The following is a 24,367-nucleotide window of genomic DNA, read 5'->3' as shown; positions in this document are numbered from 1 at the left end:
TCGATACTGGTTGATACAAAGAATATCCACACAAAAAACAAGTGATTCCCCTGCAAAAATAGCTTGAAAACTCAAAGAAAACATCAAGCATTCCAGTCTAAAACCATGTTCCCTCGAACACTTTGGCTAGGCACCATGGGTCGTCTAGACTCCATAGCCACCAGACTCCATAACTGGCTGCGCAGTGGCATCGTGTCGAGGAGCCTGATAACTGGGTGCAGACCATGGTGGAGGGGTAGAATATCCAAAAAAATAATCTTATTTATCCTAAATAAGGTTCAGTGTCCTTCACAGTAACCCATAGAGAACACTTAATTCATTTGCTCGTGGACTCGAATTTTTATTCTTCCTTTTCTCTAGAAAAATACTGCATTACAAAGGAATAAACAAATGTGCCTCGCACTTCCGTTTTGGTTTCGTTCTAAGATGTCTCTAGAAACCTCAGTTGATTGTTCTAGGTTTTCATAACGTAGCTTAAATTGTCACTCTTTGTGCTTATAAAAAAGATACTGTTTGTTATTGTAAGAAGGTAAAGCGTTCTGTTTTCCTTGGTTTCACTTCCATTGCCATATTTCTTATTTTGCTCAGAAATATTTCCTGCAATCGTTATAGCATTTTTGCTTAGAATTGGAATATAAACATATTTTGATAATTTTATACGCGTTTAATTTTGCGCGTCGTGTACACTGTTGGAAGTACTTTTCTCACACATCACCAACATACACCTAACTCTAAAACTTCAATTCAAATTTATTCAATTTAATTTTAACTTTTTCATTCTGTTTTTCCTTTACTTTATAGGAGCTGGGTCACAGCACTGCGCAGGTAGCCAAAAATATAATAAAACTGTGCCCATAGGTTGTTTGCTATGACTGGACATGCCTTGACCTGGAGATTATTCAAAATACATCTTTTTTCATCACAAGCTTAAAAGTTAAAAAAAATTAATGCAAATGAAAATGGGAAATACAAAAGAAACAAAACATTGAAATAAAATAGAGACATGGCATTTTCTATGTTATGAAATGCTTCAATAGATTCTGCAACGCAAGGGCATAGGAAAAAAGTTGCAGCAAAATAGGACGATAAGAAGGTTGATACACGCTATTGTTTTCAAAATTGATACTAAATGCTTTGTCCGTTTAACTTGCTGCCAATACCAAAAGCACACTTTCAAGAAAGGTCAAGCCCTGCGTCGGAAAGTTCCAGGCGCCACCATTGATTTAATTGCAATGCAGCTCTTTTGCAAAGTTTTGAGATAAAAGAGTCAAAATCTAATACGTCATCAAGCTTGTTGCCCGGTAACTTTACATTTCAGAGAGAATAAAGTACCGACATGTGACGTCATTTTCAGAATTTCCAAATTATTACATAAAGTAAAGTAATGAACCAAGACCAAATTACAGAGGTTTGATGGGGAAAAAGCCTGTGCTTGTATGGCCATGTCTCAGCTAATTTTAACACATTCAAAAGATTTGGCACATTTTGAGATATTTCATAGCGCTCTTTTGGATTTATGGTCAAAATTGAAAAGTTATAAAAATTGATAGGTGACGTCATCACTTCGTTACTCTTTATCGTAGCGACAAATGAAGAACTTAATGACCCAAATATCTTTTCTATTTTTGGAAACAACTATGACATGGAATTATTTTTCGCAATTATTGAATTACTCTTGTACCATTGAACAGTGACTTCTGATTCTCACTCGAAACTTGTAACAAATTCATCTAGATTGTTAGAGAGATAAGAGTAACAAGGTATTAATGATAAGACAAGGTATGGGTATTAACATAATTATGCAATGTTGCCTTCTTTAAAAAGAAATAGTCGTGTATGAACACGTTCTGAGTCACATCCATTGGGCATTGATAATTAAAAGGCGCTGCTATTATTTTAAGAGATTGCTCTCAGTGTCACTGATTTAGATCAGAGGAAAAAACACAAATGGTTTTTCACTAAACCCATAAGCAAACAGTTTAGTTAGAGTAGATCTTCATTATGTGTAGCTGTTTCAAACCTCACGTTTTTCGTGGCTTCACTCTAGTCTGTAGACAGAGAAAGAGTTTGTTGAGCCTAGGCCGTGGACACAGTCAGTTGCAACTCCGTCTTTGTTGTAAGTCATGTGTGCATCCGGGCCTGACCAGCATTCACCTTTATTCTTTAGTCCAAACAAGCTGTAGCCACGTTCCCAAACCAACTTGTAACAATCGCTTGCAACACGCGTACCGTCTGATTCGCTTGTAGCTCCTGATCTAAAAAAAATTTAAATTAAAGAAATTATAAAAATTATAGAAAAGGCTTTCCTTAAAACGTGTCCTGAACAATTCCTCAAAATAATATCAAATATTTTGAAGGAAAATGTTTTTGTCAACGAGGGTCACTTTGCATCAAAATATCCTTAAAGGCTTTTGCACAACCAGAATGCTTAGCGGCAGCTGTCTTGAGAAATTGATTGATTTTGTATTTACATGCAGTACGATATTAGGCCGGTCTTGAAAATATAGTCGCAAAGCATGTCGGTTGCGTAAGAGCCTTTAAACACCTATAGATTACGAAACTTTAAATAACTTTGCATCAATTCAATTGGCCCATTTATCTGCTTTAAATCTCCTTCAATTTACGCGCGTCAGCAAACTCAGCGATCGCTTCGCGTGGCCGCCAGCGAACAGCTGGCTGTTGGATCTCCATTCTTTCCCCATATCGCTAGCGACTCGCAGGAATCAATTGTTTCCCTTTTCATTTCTGGCGCATTCAGGTGCACTTAATCTACAACATACCTGGCAGATTGACAGCGTTTTGCGTTTACTTTAGCTTTTAGACAAGAAGAAAGTAGTAAATATAGAGTCCAGAAGTCCAGAAGTTAATTTGTGAACATTATAACAGAAAGACAAGTTTCATCACCTTATTTTTGGAGATGAAACTTTGCGATCATGAGTTACTCTTTCGATATTTTCGCCTATCATTTAAAATACGAGATCCATCATTTCCATCTTTTGACATTTGTTCTATGCTGCCCATAGATCGGCCTTGATCTTCCTGAGACAACAACTGTTCAAAGCTTGCCATCTTGCAATCTGCATAAATTACGTAACTTTTTGCTGGCGATCGCTGAAAAGTTCAACCAAATTTGAACTACTGAGCGAAACGCAGCGACCAGTGCGTAAGAGTAAAATAATTACGTGCGCATGCTCTCTGTTCGCTGGTCGCTGGCTTTCTCTTAGCTTCGCTTGAAAATGTGAATAGTTTTTTGGCGGTACAGAACTTGAAAATGGCTAAAAGCTTATTCGTTTGACACACCTCAGAGGATAAAACGCCAGAATAAGGGTTCGAAAGAACACGACGAAAATATATACCCAGTTGGGGATCGAAATAGGCCAATCAGAAAAACGCAAGCACAAGACCGGTATAGTTGTCCAATCAGTGCTGCGTGCCTAAAGAAGAATCACCTTTGGAGTCCAAGAGAGAAAACGAACTCCTTCTGTCTACACAATGGCGGCTTTTTCGTTTGTATGTAGATCGACTCAGAAACTGCTGGATGGAAAGACGACCGGGTTCTGCCAATTATTCGAAACATGTCGAGTTTTGCACAATCTGAGTTGTCTAAAAGATGTTGGCCGATGGCAGAATCACTTGTTTTAACAGTGTTCCTAGACCTACAAAATCAAGGAGGTTGTTCTTTTTGAGGGGCAGTTTTGCTTCTTATGTTGGAAGGAACATGTTAGTAAAATGACACATTATTTCCTGATTTTGACAGCAACAATTTGACATAGATTTGAAATTGGAGCCAAGTTCTCTAAATTTGAACTCACAAGCTATCATAAAAAATTACAGAAAATGCTATGAGAACTTCGCAACAAAATGATAGATGAATCATGAACATTTCTCTACTTACATTGTGAAATTGCCAATCAGATGTTTTATTGGTAGTGATGCTCCATCAGCATAACACCCAACAGAGACAACTTTTTTCTGCGGTGGTCTTTCTATAAAACATAGCAAAAAGTACAAATATTATGTATCGAGTGATTTAGTGTGAAAAATTGATCTCAAATACCTATCTTTCTAGCTTGTCAGTCTCTTAAGAAATAGCTTCTGCAATATTTTTTCCAAATGAGCCTGAAGATGTACACGATAAGCACAAGATTTCGCTATTGAATTGAATTGATAGACCCTGAATCAGTCTAGCATCGGTAAAGCGAGACAGTGCCTTCAAAGAGGCTCATGGAGTTTTTCAAGAGGTGCTTTTGCAATCTATATGAACAATTCTTAACTTTACACAGGGAGGAACGTAATTTTTCTGATAGCAATTATTACCCAGTTAAATGACTTGGTTGACAAGGCTTGCTTTGCCAAGTTGAAGATTGGTTGACAAGGCTTGAATTGCCAAGTTAAAGATTTATTGGTAAAATAATGAAGATACCTGTAGGTCCAAAATGGTAGACATAAACAGAATTTTCGGCTCCAGTTTTCTTATAACAACTGTCGAATGTTCCTCTGCTGTAATAACTAAATGAAACATTCTCAGTTTCAGCCCAGCATTCACCATAGAATTTGATGGCAAAGAACTTTAATAGCTGTCCATAACGCCGGATGGTCTCTGGCTTCTTAATGAAATCAGCACAGGCGACTATTGTTTTTGTCATATTAGACCTAACATAAAAGCACGCATTTATAACGCATGCATTTGATTTCAACCAATTTTTTGCAGCATTTGGACTTGGAATTTAAAGAAATACTTTAGCTTGAAGGATGCAGTTGATACTGCAAGAAAGCTTTGAAAAGCTCAAGGACGAGTTGAAATATATCTTTACTGTTGTTTTTTTTGCATTAGAATTAAACAGGAATTCAAGAGTAAATTGTTTGCAATGTATACTTACAACTGCTCCTAGAAATGTGTATTTTACAGAATATTTTGCAGATTTTGAAAAACTTAAGCATTATAATTTTTAAAACTCACCAGTCAATATAGTTTCTTAGATTAACCACGAGATGTTTAAAATCTGACAATTCAGGAAGTGAAAAGTAGCAGCCAAGGCCGTAGAATTTCATATTCCATGGCTCTAGAATAGATCATTATAATGTGCAATCATAACAATTCAAGTCTAATTTGTTTTCAGTAAATACAACCAAAACCTGAACGAATAATATTCGTCAAATTAAGTGCCAATTTGGTCAAATGAGCGTATACAATGCCAGTTTCATTAAATTTATGAACTTTAAACACGGAAGAAAACGAAAGCTTTTTAAAGGTTCAACTCCAGAAACTTCCAAATAGCCATGGCTATTGAGAATTCTAATGACTGTTTTGTGGAATCTAAATCACAAACAAACATTTTAAGCTCTTTTTTGCATTTTTGATCCATTAGGATAAGCAAAAAAAAGCGTATCTGATTCCTTTTCTCGATTCCTTTTCTTCTTCCCATTAAGTTTACCTAGAGTAGGTATACTTGATAATTGTCTGCAGCCGTCTCTTTTAAATTGTAGCAGTCAGGCTAAAAAATAGACATTTAGACGACATGGTGGGCCTCTATTGGTATGCATCATCTGCAAAAGAGACTGGCTAGGTTTTCAAATATTAGCGGAGGATACTTCTGTTATTGCAGCTGTGGAGCAGCCTCTTTAGCAATACTGTAATGGAAAGTAAGATCGTTCCATTTTCTTTGATGAATTGAAAATGTCAGTCCGAAATGAAATGAGTGTTTGAAACAATTAAAGGTTTCAGATAAGAGATTTGTTTGATAGGCATGGTAGATTTATAGAATCCCACCATGTTGTTTAAATAACGCCTTAAGGGTAAAACATATTAAGCATGGACTTGTTAGCGAAAAGCACAAGGTGAACTTAAATTGGATAACAAACGTTGAGGAGTAGATGTAAATGCCACTGTTGTTGTTGCTGCAGGTTCTGTTGTTGTTTCTACTGCTGTAGTTGTTGGTGGTTTTGTAGTAGTTACTGTTGTTGCTGTTGTTGTTGGTGGTTTTGTTGTAACTTCTTTTGTTACTGTTGTTGTTGATGATTTTCTTGTAGCTGCTGTTGTTACTGTTGATGTCTGTGATTTTGTTGTAGCTGCTGTTGTTACTGTTGATGTCTGTGATTTTGTTGTAGCTGCTGTTGTTACTGTTGATGTCTGTGATTTTGTTGTAGCTGCTGTTGTTGTTTGTGATTTTGTTGTAGTTGCTGTTGACACTGTTGTTGTTTGTGATTTTGTTGTAGCTTCTGTTGTTGCTGTTGTTGTTGGTGATTTTGTTGTAGTTTCGGTTGTTGCTGTTGTTGTTGGTGGTTGTGTTGTAGCTGCTGCTGATGCTGTTGTTGATGGTGATTTTGTTGCTGTTACTGCTGTTGTTGTTTGCCAATTTGTTGTTGATACTTCTTCTTTTGTTGTCATAGCTACTGCTGTGGCGGTGCCTTGCTTCATCACCTCACCTTTAGTGGTACTCGCTGCCATAATAAAAATGCAGTTTTAAGAACACAATGGCCATGAAAGATTACCTTGATCGCACATAACACGGTTAATTTAAAGTGAACTTTCATAACAAAGTATTTATATACGTACCTTTCTTTGTTATATATGTGTATATTTTTTCACTAGCATGGCGTTTGTGAAAATTAGGCCCAGAATTTTGCCCTATCGTTTGAATACTTTTGGAACGGGAGTGTATCTCACAAATGGATGTTTATGAATTAATGCAAAAGAAAAAACTTTAGCAAAAATTTTTTTATCGGCCTTATGTAAACATTCAGTCAGTTCAAATAAATTTGAGCATTCAATCACGTCTAATAAATGAGACAAGGCTCGCCTTATGGTACCCTTGGTGTTTTGTCCCAAAAGCATTTCTTGTGCGCAATGTAACAATGCCTCGAGTCCAGTTGGCATGCCATTCCATTTCATTACCGCCAGCGTTTTTTACATTTTATTTACTTTTTTTACATGTTAATATAGTACAGTTTCATTAATATTCACAAACTTAACACTTTAAGCTAAATGAAGTTAAAAAGCAACACATTTAAATGGGTTATCGAGTAATAACATCAATATTTTATCTTGATGACATGTTACAACCAAAAATGAAAAATTATGGTGCTGCTCTACTGAGGGGCCGTGCTTCAGTTTCTTGGCAAGTTCTGAGACCTCTCTTGAACAGGGGTGGCGCTAGAGACAAACCTTCAAGGTGCCGACGTTTATATTCTCCGTAACTGCCGACGCTGGATGTATCAAATTGCCGACAGAAAAAAATTCGATGAGCCCCATATAGAAGGCAGGGCTGTCGCGAAGCAAGCCTTGTGGGGAGGGGGGGATGGGATTTGGACTACAAATTTGCCTGATTAAAAAATTATTGCCTGCAATTTTTTAGCTGCTGCCACAAACCTCTGCAATACATTTTGTCAAACTCTGTATGATAATAACGGACTTTCCTAATAGTCTTGTCAAATCTCCATATCAGGACGGGCAAAAGATATAGTTGCTACCTGAGGCGGCACCATGGTTGCCGCCGAAGGGGAAGGAAATTTTCGAATTTTGATGCTTCCAGTTCCCTGGAAAATGCACTCTTTTAAGCAAATTTCACTAAAGCAATCCTCCTAATCCTATTGAAAATTATTGTTTTTTGCAAAACTTTTTTACAGCAGATAAAAACAACAATTTCGCCGTGGTCTTGAATAAAACCAGGTTGTCAGTTACTTCTAAATTTAGAGCCCTCTCTCCATCTTAGCATGCCTTATGAATGTTAAGAAAAATCTGGAGCTCATAGTGAATTGCAGTTGACGCTTCTACTGAGAAACTTTTGGAGAAATGGACACAAGGCATAATTTTACCTAAAAAGGGTCTGGAATTTTAGATTTATTGCCAACAAGCAACCGTAAATTCTTCAAATCATGTTTACCTTCATTCATATAAATGAAAATCATATTTAACCAACAGAGAAACTGCCTTTGCTTGATCCTTTATTGATTATATGACTGGAAGGTCTCTGAAATACCTAAAGCGTTTCTTCCACCGAGCGGATTTTACCTGAAATTTCCTATTGAGATATAAGTGACACCAAGCATCTCTCCACGTTTCGCATGAATTCCAAGCAGCAACAGGGATTTCAACCGAGAGGAGCACCATGGTATTGTGGGTCATGCGAAGGAGCACCATGAAACAATGTTACAGCTTTCACGGAAGCGACAGGATATAATGCCACTATGATAGTAAAATTGCCGAAGAAAAGCCATTGAGAAAACCATAAACCAGCCAGTGCAGTTTTCTCGTCGATTATTTATGTCATTCAAGCGATATGTAAACAGGGTGACATCCATCAAGTGCCGACGGTATTGAGAAAGCAAAAATTGATTGGCTGCCGACGGGAGGATGGGCTAACTAAAATCTTAAGCCCCCCCTTGCCACCCCCATGCCGCCACTCCTGCTCTTGAATGGTACGATAAAACAGTATTGTATTGCACCGGATAATTATTCAAATTTTCTACGGCAAAGGAGTATAGATTAGCTAGAGTACGGTAGAGAAGTCTCGTTTGGTACCTTCTAGCTATACTTTCGTGATATGAAGATCATTATGGTTTCTAGTGTTTGCATAGACATTGTGGGTCCTATAGTGACTCTAGTACTAAGATTCAAGTGAACTGTTTAACTAGGTATGTGTTTTAAGTTCTCAGTTTTGAGTAGCGTAAAGCTACTATGTTGCGTTCTAGGTTGAAAAATAGATGTAATAAAAACTGCACTGTTGAAAATTGGGAAACGTTATTTAGAACGGAAACAAGAAATTTCCATAAAACTTGAATACTTCTGATATTACTGACAACAAGAAATTTTGGAAAATTGTTATCCTTCACGATAAAAGTCGATCGAATTCAAGAACTTCCCTTTTCGATAATAATAAAATAATTTCCAATGATAAGGAAGTTGCAGAACCAATGAATGGCAGTAGCAACAAGTTTGCACAAAGTTAGTTAGAACTTTTTAGCTAGTGTACAGTGTTTGAGTAGGTCCCATTTTGGTTTACCCAGAGAAGATAAAACAGTTAGAAGTAGATTGGACTTAGGGTAATGGAACAGGGTAATGACCTACAAATCCTCCATGGGCTATACCCCCTTCCTTTACTCTATTCTTTTGATTCAAATGAATTCAAGGTTACAAACCACAAAGTACCACAAACGGTGAAGTTGTAAGTTTCTTACACGGTCATGAATCTGCTGATTCTTAAAGGACAAGTGACACGCTTTTGGCGCCAAATTTGTTTCTTCTTTTAACTCAAAGTAAAATGCTGTATGAGAGTGGCGCTGAAATATTTTTTCTTTCTGATTTCATTTTCCTACTTAAAAACCCTTTTCAAATTATGGCAGGAAATGAATCACGTGACACCGTGACGTAGATTGTGATAATTTGTTATTGCTGCTACTGGTATACAATGCAATATGAACGTTTACAACACGCTTCTAAACGAATTCAGTTCGTCTGGACCTGTTGCGTCGTGTTTCGTAAACTCTCTATTAATGACAGGATAATTCCGAGTTATCACAATGTACGTCATAGGGTCACGTGATAAAAAGCAAAAACGCGCCCCCTGCGCCCCTTGATAAGATTTTTTTGTTCTAAACCAGGAAAAACTCACTTCTAAATGATGATCTTTAAGATAATGAAAAGAAAAGATAGGGTGAAAAGTGTGTCACTTGTCCTTTAACTAATAAGTCTTCTTATCCTTATTGAACAAAAGCATTCAACAACTGCAAGAAAGCAAGCAGTCGGGAAATTCTTCACAAATGAATCATAGAAAACCCTCTTTTGAATCTTTACATCAGAATAATGTTCAAAAATCCTTTATTCGAGTCAGGTTTATCCTTTGTCAAATGCCAATATCGTTTTCATCAAGTTTTTCATCATTTTTGAAAGAGTTACAATTTATATGGGCGAATGAGGAACAAATGATAAAAATCAAGAAAGCAATGTTACTTTGTAGAAGGTTAAGTATGAGTAAACCTGCATACTTCGTAAGCTTGCATCTTCAATATCATTGTCGTTGGTCCTTTTCGTGATTTTCCACTCGTTGACAATCATGACTACAAATATCAAACTGAAATACAAAGACATCAGCCCTGCACATAGGATCATGTGCTTAAGTTTCACAAGTTTACTTTTTCCTATACAAGACATCTTGTATGAAGTAAACGTCTGTCAGTATATTATAGCAATGTCCTTGTTAGATCTTTTTCTCCTTATCGTCCCCTATAAGATAAACTACGCAACAAAGAAACGCAGCTTCTGTTGGCCGACACGAGATGTCGAACATTTGTTTAGGGAATAATTTCAAACCCTGACCGTTGTTCCTTGGCGCACTCAATCAAAATTACAATGTCATTCCTTGCTATAAGATCTTGTTGATGTTAATTATTCCAGCACCCAGACGTCATTTTGTGTTACTTTTCTAGTAGACACTTTCCTTGTTCTGTAAAAATGTATTGTTTACCTGTGACACATTATCCAAATAGGTAAAACATGATCTATTGCAGACCTTGCTTCTTCGCCAGTTTTAATGACCAACCTCATTTCAAACAGTAAAATTGATGAATTTTGATTGGAATAGTGCAATAGCGCAAGCCTCGACAAGCCTAACATCACTGAAAGTAAAGCGGATCCAGATATTCGTAACATTGGCGAATGTCAGATTTCCACATGCCTTTTGTGTTTGTCTGTTAATATATTTTAGCATTGTGAATGTTGTACTAGAAGTGACCAGATTATAAATATTTCCATGTCATAGTCAGGTGGGATATTAGAAATAAAAGTTTTGACATAGTATTCAGGGTCACTTAAATGCCATGCAGTCCCTCAAAGCCGTCTCAGTAGACATCAGACAGTAGATTGTTTGAGCTGTCTCGTTAAAAAGTGATATCTGATTTTGAAAATGCTTCGCTGCTGGAATGCCTGTAGCCGTGGATGCATGCCAATTTTCATTACAGTGGAACCTCCATCAATGGACACCTCTATACAACGGACACCTCCAAACAACGGACAGATAGTTGAGTCCCAAAATTTCACATTGTCATTTCTTTTTAAAAGAAACCTCTTTACAGCGGACACCTCTCTACAACGGACAACGGACAGCCTTATCTGCCCAAAAAAAACATTTTCATAAACAAAAACCTCTTTATAGCGGACAATAGCTGTTTCATTTTAAATAACATTATCAATTTTGAAAAAACATTACTTTAAACTTAATTGTCTGAGGGATGTTTTCTCTTTCTTCGACTTCCAGTGTGGCAGAACATGTTCTTTAATGTTTCCTCTTCATGTTCCAATTTCTATTTTAACCATTCAATTGATGTTTCGTCTCCATAAAATTTATATTTGCATGGAATTTGACTCCAAACCCAGCACTTCGATTAAAGTTTTTTCCAGTCACTTCAGCCATAGTTTATTGGTGGTCTTCATTAAAAACCTTGAAACCTATTTGCAAAAGTAAATAGGCAGATGACCATGAACACCTTTGTTTTTTGATGTAGTTAAAGCAACTGCATTGGCATCGTTTTCATTTGCTGGCGCTCTGTAGCAAAGCAAGACTTCTCCGATAACAGGTCTCCAAACATTGGAATAGGCATGTTAGCATCTAATAAATGAATTAAACTCAAAATATGCAAGATTTTCAACAACTGCTTGCAATGCCATTTTGAAATGAAAGACCTTTCTGAGAATGAAGTTTGTTTTCTTAACGTGACCTAATGCCTTGAATGAAGTTGGATGGAACACTGTAATAAGGACTTTACTGAACACAGCTGCTCTAAATATGAAGACAATTTTACTCATAGACCTTGATAACCCAAAAAAATTCGAAGATACAATATGTTTTCCTGGGCGGGATGTAAGAAGAACCTTGCCGGATATCAGCAGTGATGCGATGACAGTAAACTTAAATAATGACGACCAGTACTTTACACTCTTTATTATAAGAAACTCTCTACAAGAAACTCGAGTGCTGAAGCCGTTCAATTCGACAATTTTACTGTTACAGTATTTCTTCGCCATGGCTACACGCTTGGGTCAGAAGCGCAAGTTTTTATCTCTTGAAGAAAAAGTCTAACTAATAACGTTCACAAAGGAACATAGATCTTTCGGTATACGTCAAATCGCGAAAAAATTTGGAATAGGGAAAACACGACTTTCATGCATATTGAAAATAGAAAGTGAGATTATAAAATCTTGGGAGTCCAACGAAAGTTCAGCAAACGCTAAGAAGAAAAGACCTGCAGAATTTGCTGATGTAAATAAAGCTGTTTTTGACTGGTTTTGTCGGGCAAGGGGATCAAACATTCCTATTAGCAGAACAATGATCCAAGAAGAAGCCAAAGCTATTGCAAACTGTTTAGGGTCAAACACGTCTAAGTCCTCCAAAATGGCTGGTTGGATAAATGGAAAGAACATTACAATTTTGCCCAGTTTTGTGTCTCTGGAGAAGAAGGGAAATATTTATAGGTTATGAACTGAGAGATGTTTGGAATTTAGACAAAACTGGATTCTTTTGGAAAGCTTTGCCTGAAAAGTCCTTGTCTCACAAATGGAAACGATGGAAAGGAGGCGAAAGAGAGATGCCTACCATCATCGGAAAGAGCAAAAATCCGAGATGCTTCCAAACTTTTTCAAACAAAACATGGCCATGTGGAGCGTTCTATTTCAACAACAAAAAAGCATTGATGAATTCGGAGCTCGTGGAAAGGATTTTGCATCGATTCAACAGAAAACTTGTGATAGAGCAAAGAAAGATTCCCCTTTTCATGGACAATGCACCATGTCATCCCCCCCTGAGCTAGAAGGAATGTTTTCAAACATAACTGTCAAATTCTTCCCAAAGAATACGACTTCACGTTTACAGCCCCTAGATGCTGGAATAATAAAGAACTTCAATGTATCACAGGCTATAAAATGGGCTGTAGATGCATGGGCAAACGTAAAACAAGGAACAATAAAAATCTGTTTTCGCTTATGCGACTTTTCAGTCAGCACTTTCCAGGTTTGACCCCATTGTGAAAGAGCCAAATATAAAAGATTTTGGGCTGGCCAAACCAGTAGTTGATGACCTGCAGGATTTCGCGATGACAAGGGATGACACTGGTTTGCTTGATGCAGTTGCTTCTGTCGCAGCAAAGTTAGAAAAACGCATTGGCAAACATGAGGCAAAAGACAACTATATCTTACTTCATGATTTAAATGTTTTTTTACGAAAGGATGCATTTCTTATAACGAAATGATCACTTCGATTATTGCATTCCACTTTCAAGGGACCACTGGACAGGTAAATAGATATAAAGTTTTTAGTAGTAAAGAGTTTTTTCTGCACAAAACATGTTCGGCAAAACATTTCACTTTGATTACACTGTAGTATCCGGAGCAAAAATGTTCCTTTCTTCCTCAGTGTTGTTATTTTCTTAACAAGACGCGCTCCTTCAAATATCTTGTATGTTCAGTGTTAAAAAAAGATGACACCTCCATACAGCGGACACCTCTCTACAACGGACAATCACATTGGTCCCACTGGTGTCCGTTATATGGAGGTTCCACTGTATTGTCCAGGCAGCAGAGCCGTCGCTAGAAAATTTTAATGGGGGGGGGGGTGCAAAACCAGTGGTTTGCCGACAAAATGGGCGTGGCAACAGAAATGGGCCTGGTTCTCAAACGACTATAATTATCATTGATAAAACTCGCGAATGTTTTTCTCGAACTGCTATATTTCAGTTTTGCTCAGTGTCATAACTGCAGGGTGGCCAGCAAACCAAAATGTCCCGGCTCAGGGTGTGGCAGATAAACTTTTTTGAGCCACACTAACTAATGCGAGAAAAGGCTAAAATATGCACAGTTCAAATCAATCATTGACGGTTGTGGTTCTCTTTTTAAATCAAGGATTCTATGTATGGAGTTAAACTCTGCACAATAACAGCAAAACAATGGTTCTATTTGTAACTCTAAGAAACTCTAATAACAGTTCAAAACAACAATCCTAGTGTGAAAACTTTTGCAACATTTTCAAGCGAACCTCATATATAAATATATATATATTTATAGTATTCTGAAATTGAGCCAAGAAAATAATCAAAAATTCAACCTGAATGCTCTTTTCTTTTCTCTAGGTTAGTATCTTGGCTACAATTTGAAATCTAGTGACCTACAAACTTATTCACACTAAAACATCATTGAGAGAACTTAAAACGATACAGATTCCTTAGTCTGTACCAAACTTTATTATTCTAAACACGTTGGTCATTTAACAATTAGCAAACAGAAAAACCTCGTTATAGCTTTTAAGCATGCACCTTGCAGAGGGTTTCAGAGAAAAGGAAAACTTAAAGGGCAGCAGGGAAGGCCTTTAACTGTTACTTACTACTTTCAAGGAAGAAACTTTCGCGGAAAGAAATTTTCACAGGAAGAAACTTTCCAGGGAAGGAACCTTTGCGTTTTTAGCGTTTATGGCCTAAAATCGCGGATGATTGATACGCAAAACTTCCTGAAATACTAAATTTTCGAAAATTTATTTTTGTGAAATATCCAGAAAATTTTGCTGTTGATCCTCTGGAAAACTTTGACGAAGTGAAATAAAAATAGAAGGAAACATCAATTGAATAAAAATGTTTTTCACGCAAAGTCCATGATTTTCGCTAAAACGTGAAAGTTTGTTTTTGCGAAGCGCCTATTTCGCTTCTTTCGCGAAGTTGGTTCCAAAAATTTCCCAATTTGAGAAGCTTTCTTCCTGCGCAACTTTCTTCCCTTGAAGTGATATGACCCTAGGGAACGTTCGATCATGTGTGGAAGGTCATTATTAGCTAGAAACGTAACAATGGCGACTGTGGACAACTAACTAAAAACAGCAGCTCCTTGATCTCTACATATAGTTCAAAATTTCTCTAGAAAGTAGGAAAGATTTGTCTTTGTGCAAAATTTGAAATAGAATTTCTGTATAATGGATGTTGGTCATAGTGGGGCCCTTTGGCCTGCGCGCAGACTTCATTTTGATGCTTAGTTGTGAAGCCAGCACGCATGTTAGGGGCCTTGGCTGTGACTGTATGTAGTTTCCAGTTTATGAAAATTATCTTCTCCACTCCAACTTTTGCAGAATTGGCCCGTAATTTTCTTTACTTTACATGTCTGAGGGCCCGGTGGGGATCGCCACTTTGCCACCCGGGCCAGACCGCGCCTGGCCTTCAGCACGAGAGAGTTTGAACGATCATCAATTATTCTCGTTAGGTTTTCACAAATTTCAACTGTGACTAGTGCTGTCATCAACAACCGATATTATCTATTTGAAAATGGCAAAATTCTCTGTCTTTCTTCTGAAAATTTGCCAGTTTCTAAGAGGTTGACGAAGATTTGCCGACACGGTTAGGGTCTGGAGGGGGGGGGGTGTCACACCACCCACACCCCCCGTAGCGACGGCCCTGCCAGGCAGTCAAGGGCTGGTGAACTCGCAGGCCCACTTCCTAGATAGGATTTTATAAGGGGATTAACTGAAAGTCACAAGAACGTGTTTCAATTCAACAGACCACATGGATTATAAACTATCAAAACTGCTCGAACCTTCCAACGATGATTCTGATAAGCTTTAATCGCGAAACGATCATCAATTTGCGATTTGCATATTCAGGGAATTATCTTCAAAATTGAAGTTGTCTGAAACTCTAAAAACCATTATGGCTGTTTATGAAAAAGTATTGACTTTTATGAAACTCTGAAACTCTGACAGATTCTATTTACAGTTAATTTCTTTCTCGATCTAGTGCAGAGAATCATGAAAAAGAAATTAGAGAATCGTTTTCCACGTTGCTTTGCCAGATATAAGCTGTATTGTTTACTGCAAAAGTAGATCATCACTGACATGTGAAGTGTCGGAAATTTTTATCTAGTTCTCCGCAACAATAAACTCTTACAGGAAAGAACTCAGAGAATCAATCCGTTTGTGATTAATTCGCTATGATCAATTACTTCACTCTCGCTAGCTGAATACTCCTCTCTACTTGTCTGCTTATATACTTTTGCTACAGAAAGTTCTAGCTACGAAATTGCTGAATAATCATGACAGATTTTACGTAATATTTCTAACTTCCTAAATATGCCCCTTAGAGAATGTTCTAGAAAATTGTGAACGAAATCGAGGCTAGGTTTTCATAGGAAGCATGACTAGGCCTAAATGACTAACTGGCTAACTACGATATTATGATAACAGCGGCTACAAATATAGGGATCGCATAATTATAACTAAGAAAGCATGCTGGCAGATAATTCGAGGTAACTATGTATTACGAAAGCAAAAGTCTAGAATGTTCTAAATACTACTAGGTTTGTCGGCGACAAAAGTTTATTGCACTATGTTCACACTACTCCATATTCATTTCGCTCCTGACGAAATTTCATTCCAGGGTTTTAGTCCCTCCTGACGAAAATTTGGGGGGCTTAGCCCCCCTGGGAAATAAGGAAGTTGGCTATCGGTTCGTTAGACTAATTTTTCATATTCTTGACTTCACGGATAAAAATCATCTCAAGAGATTTAATCAAGATCAAATAACAACGATAACGAAAAATGTAAAAGAAAATCGCCTTCGAATCCTCAGCTAGGCCTCTTTCTGCCCTGGGCTGTTGGCAGCCACCATTAGCAATTGCAATTATCTTTTGAACAGAGATCAAATTACAGAGGTTTGAGAGGGAAAAAGCCTGTGCTTATGTTCCTATATTTCAGCCAATCTTCAACACATTCTGTGGTATTCCTTGAAGATATTTTCAGTTATGGGCTCTAAATTCTAATATTCTAAAAATAGATTTATGTACCGTCATCGCTTAAGTACCCCGTTGTGGAGACTAGGTTTTGAGACATCGATTACTCTCGAGTGCGGAATTGACGGGGCTCTAGAATGAACAGGACAGGAGGATAATTTCCTGGGATGCCGGAGAGAGGGACACGGAGGAGCAGCCGTCCTTCTTTCCCATTGATAGGAGGAGTAAGGGGTCCCAAAGTGCCCAAAAGTGCCCATGAAATTGGCCTTTTGTAATTATCAAAGAGACGTTATGAAATTCTCGCTGTTGTGCCTTATTTATCACGACATTTCATTGTAAAGCATTTCTTATGCCTGCAGTTCCTTGATACACAGGGCTTAACCACGGTAAGTAAGAGACTCAAATATTCAAGACTCGAAAATTTCCTTTTATTTTCATATTTTTCCCAAGAAGTTTCAAGAAGTGTTTTTTTGTCTCTGTAATGCGTAGGGCTAAGTGCAGAATGGAACATTGCAGTACTCCCAGCGTATATCAGGGTTCATCGTATAGCACCATGGTCCGGATGGCTCTCCATCTGCGTTCCTGCAGTAGTTGCTTTCGAGGTCACTATTTGGGAAGTCCTGTGGACTCACCGAGTGATAGTGCGGAACTTGTTGATCCCATCTTTGGCAATCTACCCCAGTGACTGTTTTAGAAAGTAATCCACGATACTCTCTTCCTTGAATGGTTTCTTTGCATTCTGTTAAGTGAAATGTTTATTTTTTTGTCAGAGATGTTGGGTCGTGTAAAATTTAAAATAGCAGTTTGAAGATTTGGAAATGTCACTGAAAAACCACGGCATAGCCATAACAGCGAGAATGTTCCGCATGCGTTTAACATGATGGGAAAATGTTAATATTGCTCTCTGTGCTATAAATATTAACCTTATGATGATTAGAAATGTAAGATCTACTACATGTCGCTGTTTTGGGTTTGCAACCCTGTATAACAGCTATTGGAACTCAGGATATTTTCACAAATCTAATACCGCCGCCTCCTCTCCCCTGTACAATTATGCATGTTAGATATAAATGAGCCTTTAATGCGCAACATGGCTAAAGGGAAGAGAGGGGAAAAATCTGCAGGAAAACGTAAAAATCTAAACCATATTATTTTTAAAAATGACATCCAAAATTTTTGTACAAGATTGTAGAGACTTTATTGCAATGGAAGATTGGCATTATTATATAGAAGGAATTGAGAAATTCAAAGAAAGCACCGTTCGATTTGAAAATGACATCAAAGGCAATCTGTCTCGTTGTGGATTGGTTAACGAGAACAATAGCTGGAACAATAGCCTAAACACGATTCCAGCGCTCCGCCATATTTTTTACAATGCGATAAATTAAAGGTGACTGGAAACAATAAAAAATCCGTTTGTTCTTATAATCAATCAACGTCGTGACAGATTGCCTTTAAAACGTTAAGGTATTTAGAACTGAAACCCGGTATCTAATGTCCAATTGACGAAAAATTTCCTTAATGATTTTTTAGAAGATGTATTTGTAACGGATACAACTTAAGGCTCTAGCTTGATAAAATCGTCAATCTTGAAAGGATCGTGGAGTAAACAGGAAAAAATGCAATTTACGTTGTGAAGTTTTTGCTGGCGATTCCTGTGACTTTGTGCCAGCAAAAAGATCGTTTTCAACCGTGCATGCGACGACGTGGCCTTTATTCAAAAACATGGTCTTCATGCATCACTCTCCAAGGGACGAGCTCGTGAGTAAAAGTAAATAGGAGGAAGGGCCTATGATTCGATAAAATGAATAGATTTATTTGATGAATAAATGAGATATGGCACTCATGCGATTCTCTGATATGAACAACACAAAAGAGGCAACCACTGAAAAGTGAAGCACCAAAATGCGAAACGAGGCTGAGCAATTATCTTTGATTCAATATTTTTTAAGATTGGTTGTTTTTTAGCCAAAAAGTTCTTGCAAAAAATATTCTTTTAAAAAGGAGTGAATTAAAGGAAATGGGAATAGGGATAGCTAAACTTCTTGATATGCAAATAGGATTATCTGTCAAGAAAATGAAGCGGCATCTTTAGAACATCTTCCACGAAAAGTTAGCTTGAAAAATATCTCAGAAAATATAAAATTGGCGCAAAACAGAGAATGACCATGGAAATGTAACCTGAACTGAAAAATCGTATGATAAGCATGGGTCCAAAATTAATCCAAGTTTTTATCTGTTCATTCTCAATGTATTGGCTGAAAGGGCGTCTAATCCAAAAATTTAAGACGGGAGTTACTGAAACCTGAAAACTCGGTCTGAAACCACAATTATTTTGAGAAGAGAAAGCATAGGAAAACCAACAAATGGTAGACGTTTCAAGCTGCCTGAAGCTCAGACCAAAGCCTATCGTATTGAAACAAACTCCTTTTTAGGATGTAGAATGGAATATGAGAATTTTCAGAATGAAACTGAATCTAAAAGTAAGAAAACAATGGAACCGGAATGAATATGATAGTCATCGGTTTCCTAGACTAATTCTACATAGCGCTTTCAAACAAAAATCTTTTATTTAAAAATTGTAAATAATATTCAATTTCTTTGCGGTACAGAATTTGAAAATGGCTTTGAAAAAAGCAAACATTATACCAACATACTAAAAGCTTTAAACTGCACGCTGAACTGGAAAAACTTAAAACGATCTTTCTGGACAACAGCTATCCAGAAGACGTCATATTATTTTATACTAAGGAGAAGATCGCAAGTTTTTCGGCTGCTCAAAAGTTTGGTCCGCAAAAGTGCCCAGTTTATTTGAAACTATCATGGATTGGTAACACTTCCTTGCGATTCCAGAGCCAGATCAGGCAAGCCATAACTGAATGTTTCGTTGCTGTCAATCCTCGCATTGTTTACAGCACTAGGAGAGCCTTTCCATTCATTCAAAAGGGTTGCATTCCTACTAACCAAACAAGTTCTGTCATTTATGAATTTACGTGCCAGTGTGATTCTGGCTACGTAGACGCACAACCCAGGGGCGCAGTGGGAGTTAACTTTTGGGGGGGGGGGCAAAGCTGAAAATTTTTCCGATAAAACTATGATTTTTCCGACAAATTTTTTCTCAAAACATTCCTTGAAGATTACTCTTGCTGCATATACTACAACACTTGATACTACAATATAACGAATGGATCGTTCGCTATACACCTTCAAGTTCAACAATAGCCTTTATTCTAACCGATTCTAACAAAACTTACCAAATATAAATCGCTATGAATAAAACTGCAACTAGTTATAAATTTACACCTACAGGTCTTCTCGCTATACTAGACAATAAACTGTCACGTTAGTGTTTATAGCTGTTTATAGCAAAAAGTTTTTTTTGGCAAGTTTTAAATCGCATCATAATTTCTTTGCACTTATTTATGCTAAACCTTAAATAGATAAAACGCGTCCAAAAGAATAGTTTTCCTTTAAATGATATTGATATTAACTGTTACTCAAGCAGCATTTTTCTCAAAAGAGGTGTGGCAGCATACAAATCGATGATGTCACCATAGTCTATCGACTGTAAAATATCACTTTCGACGTTGATTGTTATCAGAGAGGAAAGGTGGTCTTGTCCCATCGTTGACCATAGCCGATTTTTTACAATCCTCAGCTTTGAAAAAGCTTTTTCATAGTTTGTTGAACCTATTGGCAAAGTGACGAGAATCTTTTAGAGAAGGACCAGCTGCGGAAAGGCACTTTTCAGGTTGTACTTATCATCAACTGAAGAACTGAATGGAAGTTTTCTCTATTCAAAGCCTTGGCCAAACGATTCGATTTTTCGCTCGATCTTTCTCTCGACATTTGATCTCAAAATCGAGCGAAGTCGAGCATGGGTGGCCAAACGATTCGATCTTTCGCTTGATTTTTCATTCGACTTTTCACTCACGCCAACAAAATGAAGGCAAAGGAACGCAAATCGGCTGCCGTGTTTATCTTGTGTGCAAATATCCTTTTACAATCTCTTGACGAACTGGAGCGACATAAGACCCTGTTCGTCCGTTTCATGCAGGAACCGCCATTAAATACTTATTTCGTTAAAATAAATTACTATTTTCAGGCAAAATTTTGTTTCTTTTGACTAATTCCATTCTTAAAATGAAATTCATCACTTTAAAAGGTCCCCTGGACCTCAAGGCCCCAGGGTAGTATGCTTCCCTGCCCAGCATAAGAGATGATAGTTGCGCACGCGCTCGCTCGACCCACTCGACAAGGTGGCCAAACGATTCGATTTTCATTTGACAACACCTTTTTCACTCGACTTTTTTATCGAGATCAAACTTCACTCGACATCACACGACGCCAATCGACTTGCTTGACAAGGTGGCCAAACGACTCTATTTTTCACTCGATTTCTTGTCGAGTAAAAAATCGAGTGAAAAATCGAGTGGTTTGGCCGGGGCTTAAATCAAGACTTTCTCCTGCAGCCGGCTGAGGGCTGCTCTTCTCTCTAACTTTCCAAAATTTGCTATAATTATTGACGAAAGAGCTGTACTCATCTCTTTATTTTTCGTCATCCAGGCCGTAATTCTTCACAACCTTTTTGAATGACACTGCACACAACTGTCTTTCAATTGTTTTTTGAAAACATTCAGGGTTGAGCAAGGCAAAATCTGTCAAAATTGCCTTATGAGACGTGAATCTTGTATTCATTGAGCTAATAGCTGTATCTACCATCACGATGATATACGGATTCCCTATTTCCTTCTAGTTCATCCATGCAATTTTCCCCTGGCATCTTTTTCTTTCTGCGTATACGTCGCTCAACAAAATTTTGCTCTTCTAAGTCATGGCGAAAACAATAACTTTTTGCGTCTTCTAAAGCACCAGCCAATTCATTTCGAAATGAACTAAGTTGAACTTAAACTGTCGGAAATGGAAGTTATAAAATAACTGAGACCAGAGCGTCAATTTCCTTTACAAATTTCAGCAATGCGAAGATTCCGATGAATAATCTAATGAAAATAAGTAAGAAGGGTTGAGCATGCCCTATTTTACGACAAGTTTAAAAAATGTGCGACCTTTTGGACAGGATCGATGAAAACCTTACATTTTGTCTAATATTTCAAATTTTCCGACAAACGTTGGATTTTTCGACTATCCGACAAAATTTTTGCCAGGGGGGGGGGGGCGGCTGCCCCCCTGCCCCCCAGCCACTGCGCCCCTGGGACAACCCAAAGATTGGGGGATAAGATAAAACAGCATGTTCCTTCCAACATAAGAAACAAAACTGCCCCTCAAAGAGAGCAGCCTTCTCGATCTTGTAGGTCTAGAAACACTGTTAAAACAAGTGAGTCTGCCAACGGTCAACATCTTTTAGACAACCCAGTTTGTGGAAAACTCTATAATGACGACATGTTTCGGATGATTGGCAGAGCCCGGTGGTCCTTCCATCTAGCAGTTTTGGAGTCGATCTACATAAAAACGAAAAAACCGCCATTGTGTAGACAGAAGGAGTTCGTTTTCTCTCTTGGACTCCATTGGTAATTTTTCTTTAGGCACTGATTGGTCAACTATACCGGTCTTGTGCTTGCATTTTTCTGATTGGCCTATTTCGATCCACAACTGGGTATATATTTTCCATCGTGTTCTTTCGGATCCTTATTCTGACGTTCTATGCTCTGAGGAGTGTCAGACGAAAAAGCTTTAAATATGTTGTATAATGTTTGCTATTTTCAAAGCCATTTTCAAATAATATTCACTTTGTATTTCTTTTTCAAATATGTGTCTTGATTTAGCAAGCTTGATATCTTTAGGCCATCAATGAATTTTGTCTGCTGCCAACAATTGTATGGTAGTAATAATGATGGTCGAAAATTTTTAAATTGTTGTTGAGAATCGTATCGTAAGCTGGCTCAAAAAGAGCACAAGCGTCGACATGATTGGGTTGGACAACTAATTCATTGGGAAGTGTCTCATAAAAATGGGATCAAAGTAAAGCCATTGTAGTCGAAGATCAGCCATAACTAGTACAGGAAAATGAGAGATATTGTGGGACTTTAACATCCAAACTGACCAATGGATCGAAGCTAGACGTCCTGATTTAATTGTGATAGACAAAGAAACAAAGTTCGTGAAAATCAAAGACTTTGCCATTCCCTTTAATACAAGAATAAATTCCAAGGAAAAAGAAAAGATCGAAAAAAAGCAAGAGAGTGACGTTCATCCTATAAGTCAGAGAAGAGGGCTTCATAGTAACAACACCATGAAAATTGGAGGACATTGGAATGGAGAGGGAAACGGATTTATGCGAGGGGCAAATCAAAATCGCCCCTCGGATTTGTGAGAAAACTGTATCTTCACATTCTGCTAGGGTTTTGAGAAATTTTCTCGAGATTTCTCGAGAAATCATGTTGATGCCAAACCACGAGAATACATTACCACTGACATTCAGTGAGCTATAAACAATGATAATAATAACAATAATAAACATACCCTTAGGACCCAATGATGAACTTGTTGGGTTTGCCATAGTTGATGTTGGTGCAGTGATTGTTGTTTCCAATATCGTTTCTTTTGTTGTTTCTGCAAACATACGTTTTCTATCTATAAAAAACTGGTTTATAAGAAACTAGTTCTAGGCTGCTCAAAAAATTTAAGTAACTTTAGTTAGAGAACTTTAGTTAGTAAGTAACCTTAGTTAGTTGGTTTTTATTAGCTTGTATGCATAGCTAGAAATTGTACCAACTTTAAATAAAGAGAAAAAAAAACAGTTCTGGGTTCAAGAAATATCAAGCAACTGTAAAACTTTCCTTTTAACAAAAGAGTTTAATGTTTTTTTTATTCTTCTTTGAGAAAATTAGCATACTTTGGATTTTGACCTGCTTGGGCATTTTTCGTGAGGATCTACGTTTATATTCTCGCAATAATGCTTAACTTTGAAACAATTAAGCAATTTTGGGTCCCGAAATAAGAAACCAGCTAGGAAAAATTTAGTATTAAAACCCTGAAATTTGGATGCAAAATTAAGAAGCCTTCAATAATTAGTATTGATCCAATTTTTTAAAAAAAAACGTAAATTGACGTTTCAGAATTCATTCATACCTTTGACCTGTCGAACATTAGCTTGCTTCTAAGCCTTTCGTTTTCAATGCATTAATAGGTACCTTGTAAAAGAGGGTTAAAGAGCCATGTAACCCCCCCCCCTCCCATTTCAGTCTAGCTTACCTCTCATAGCAACCTTTTTGTGAAATCTAGTATCTATAAGACAGTCGACAAAAATGTCAGCAAGATAATGTTTCTAAGGAAGTTTTTTTATCACTATTATGAGATATCTGTCATTATCCAGGAGTATTCTTTGAGAAGCTTCAGCATTGGTAGCGCTAATGCTGGCTGGAATTGGTGGTAGGGGGGAATAACTCGCGACATTTGCGGTGAAAAAATGTAAACATTCTGGGGGGTCCATGAAGAAATTTTGCAATTGGAAAATTTGTTAACGGGCTGATTCAGCACAAAAAAGAACTCAATGTGTCAATGTTTGCTCTAACTAGATTGTTTGTGTTGTTATGTATTGTGTTGTTTGCTACTTAGCTTTCGGAGGTAGTTTAGGATACTAACAAGCTATGCTCATCAAGC

The 24,367-nt window shown here is 37.4% G+C and overlaps 1 protein-coding gene across 5 annotated transcripts in view; it reads right to left on the bottom strand.

The window, feature by feature from the left end:
• Positions 1-1,402: 1,402 nt before the first annotated feature.
• LOC135689988 (uncharacterized) overlaps positions 1,403-24,367 on the bottom strand; it is a 40,654-nt gene continuing 17,689 nt past the window's right edge. For 2 of the 5 annotated variants that reach the window (XM_089116205.1, XM_065207384.2), the window contains exons 9-10: positions 23,228-23,317; positions 17,169-17,486 (exon numbers count right to left, since the gene is read on the bottom strand). In XM_089116205.1, the coding sequence (XP_088972331.1) occupies positions 17,239-17,486; positions 23,228-23,317 (338 nt within the window). In that variant the 3' untranslated portion in view covers positions 17,169-17,238. Of the gene's footprint in view, positions 2,256-3,895; positions 3,987-4,423; positions 4,654-4,960; positions 5,064-5,862; positions 6,442-9,984; positions 12,865-17,168; positions 17,487-23,227; positions 23,318-24,367 lie in introns of those variants that run through there. The other 3 variants (XM_089116204.1, XM_065207365.2, XM_089116203.1) reach the window with 3 other exon arrangements.

Source organism: Rhopilema esculentum, chromosome 5 (assembly GCF_057945365.1).
Source record: "Rhopilema esculentum isolate cy_ngs chromosome 5, ASM5794536v1, whole genome shotgun sequence".
Taxonomy (NCBI): domain Eukaryota; kingdom Metazoa; phylum Cnidaria; class Scyphozoa; order Rhizostomeae; family Rhizostomatidae; genus Rhopilema; species Rhopilema esculentum.
This window is presented reverse-complemented; position numbering and strand designations above follow the sequence as displayed.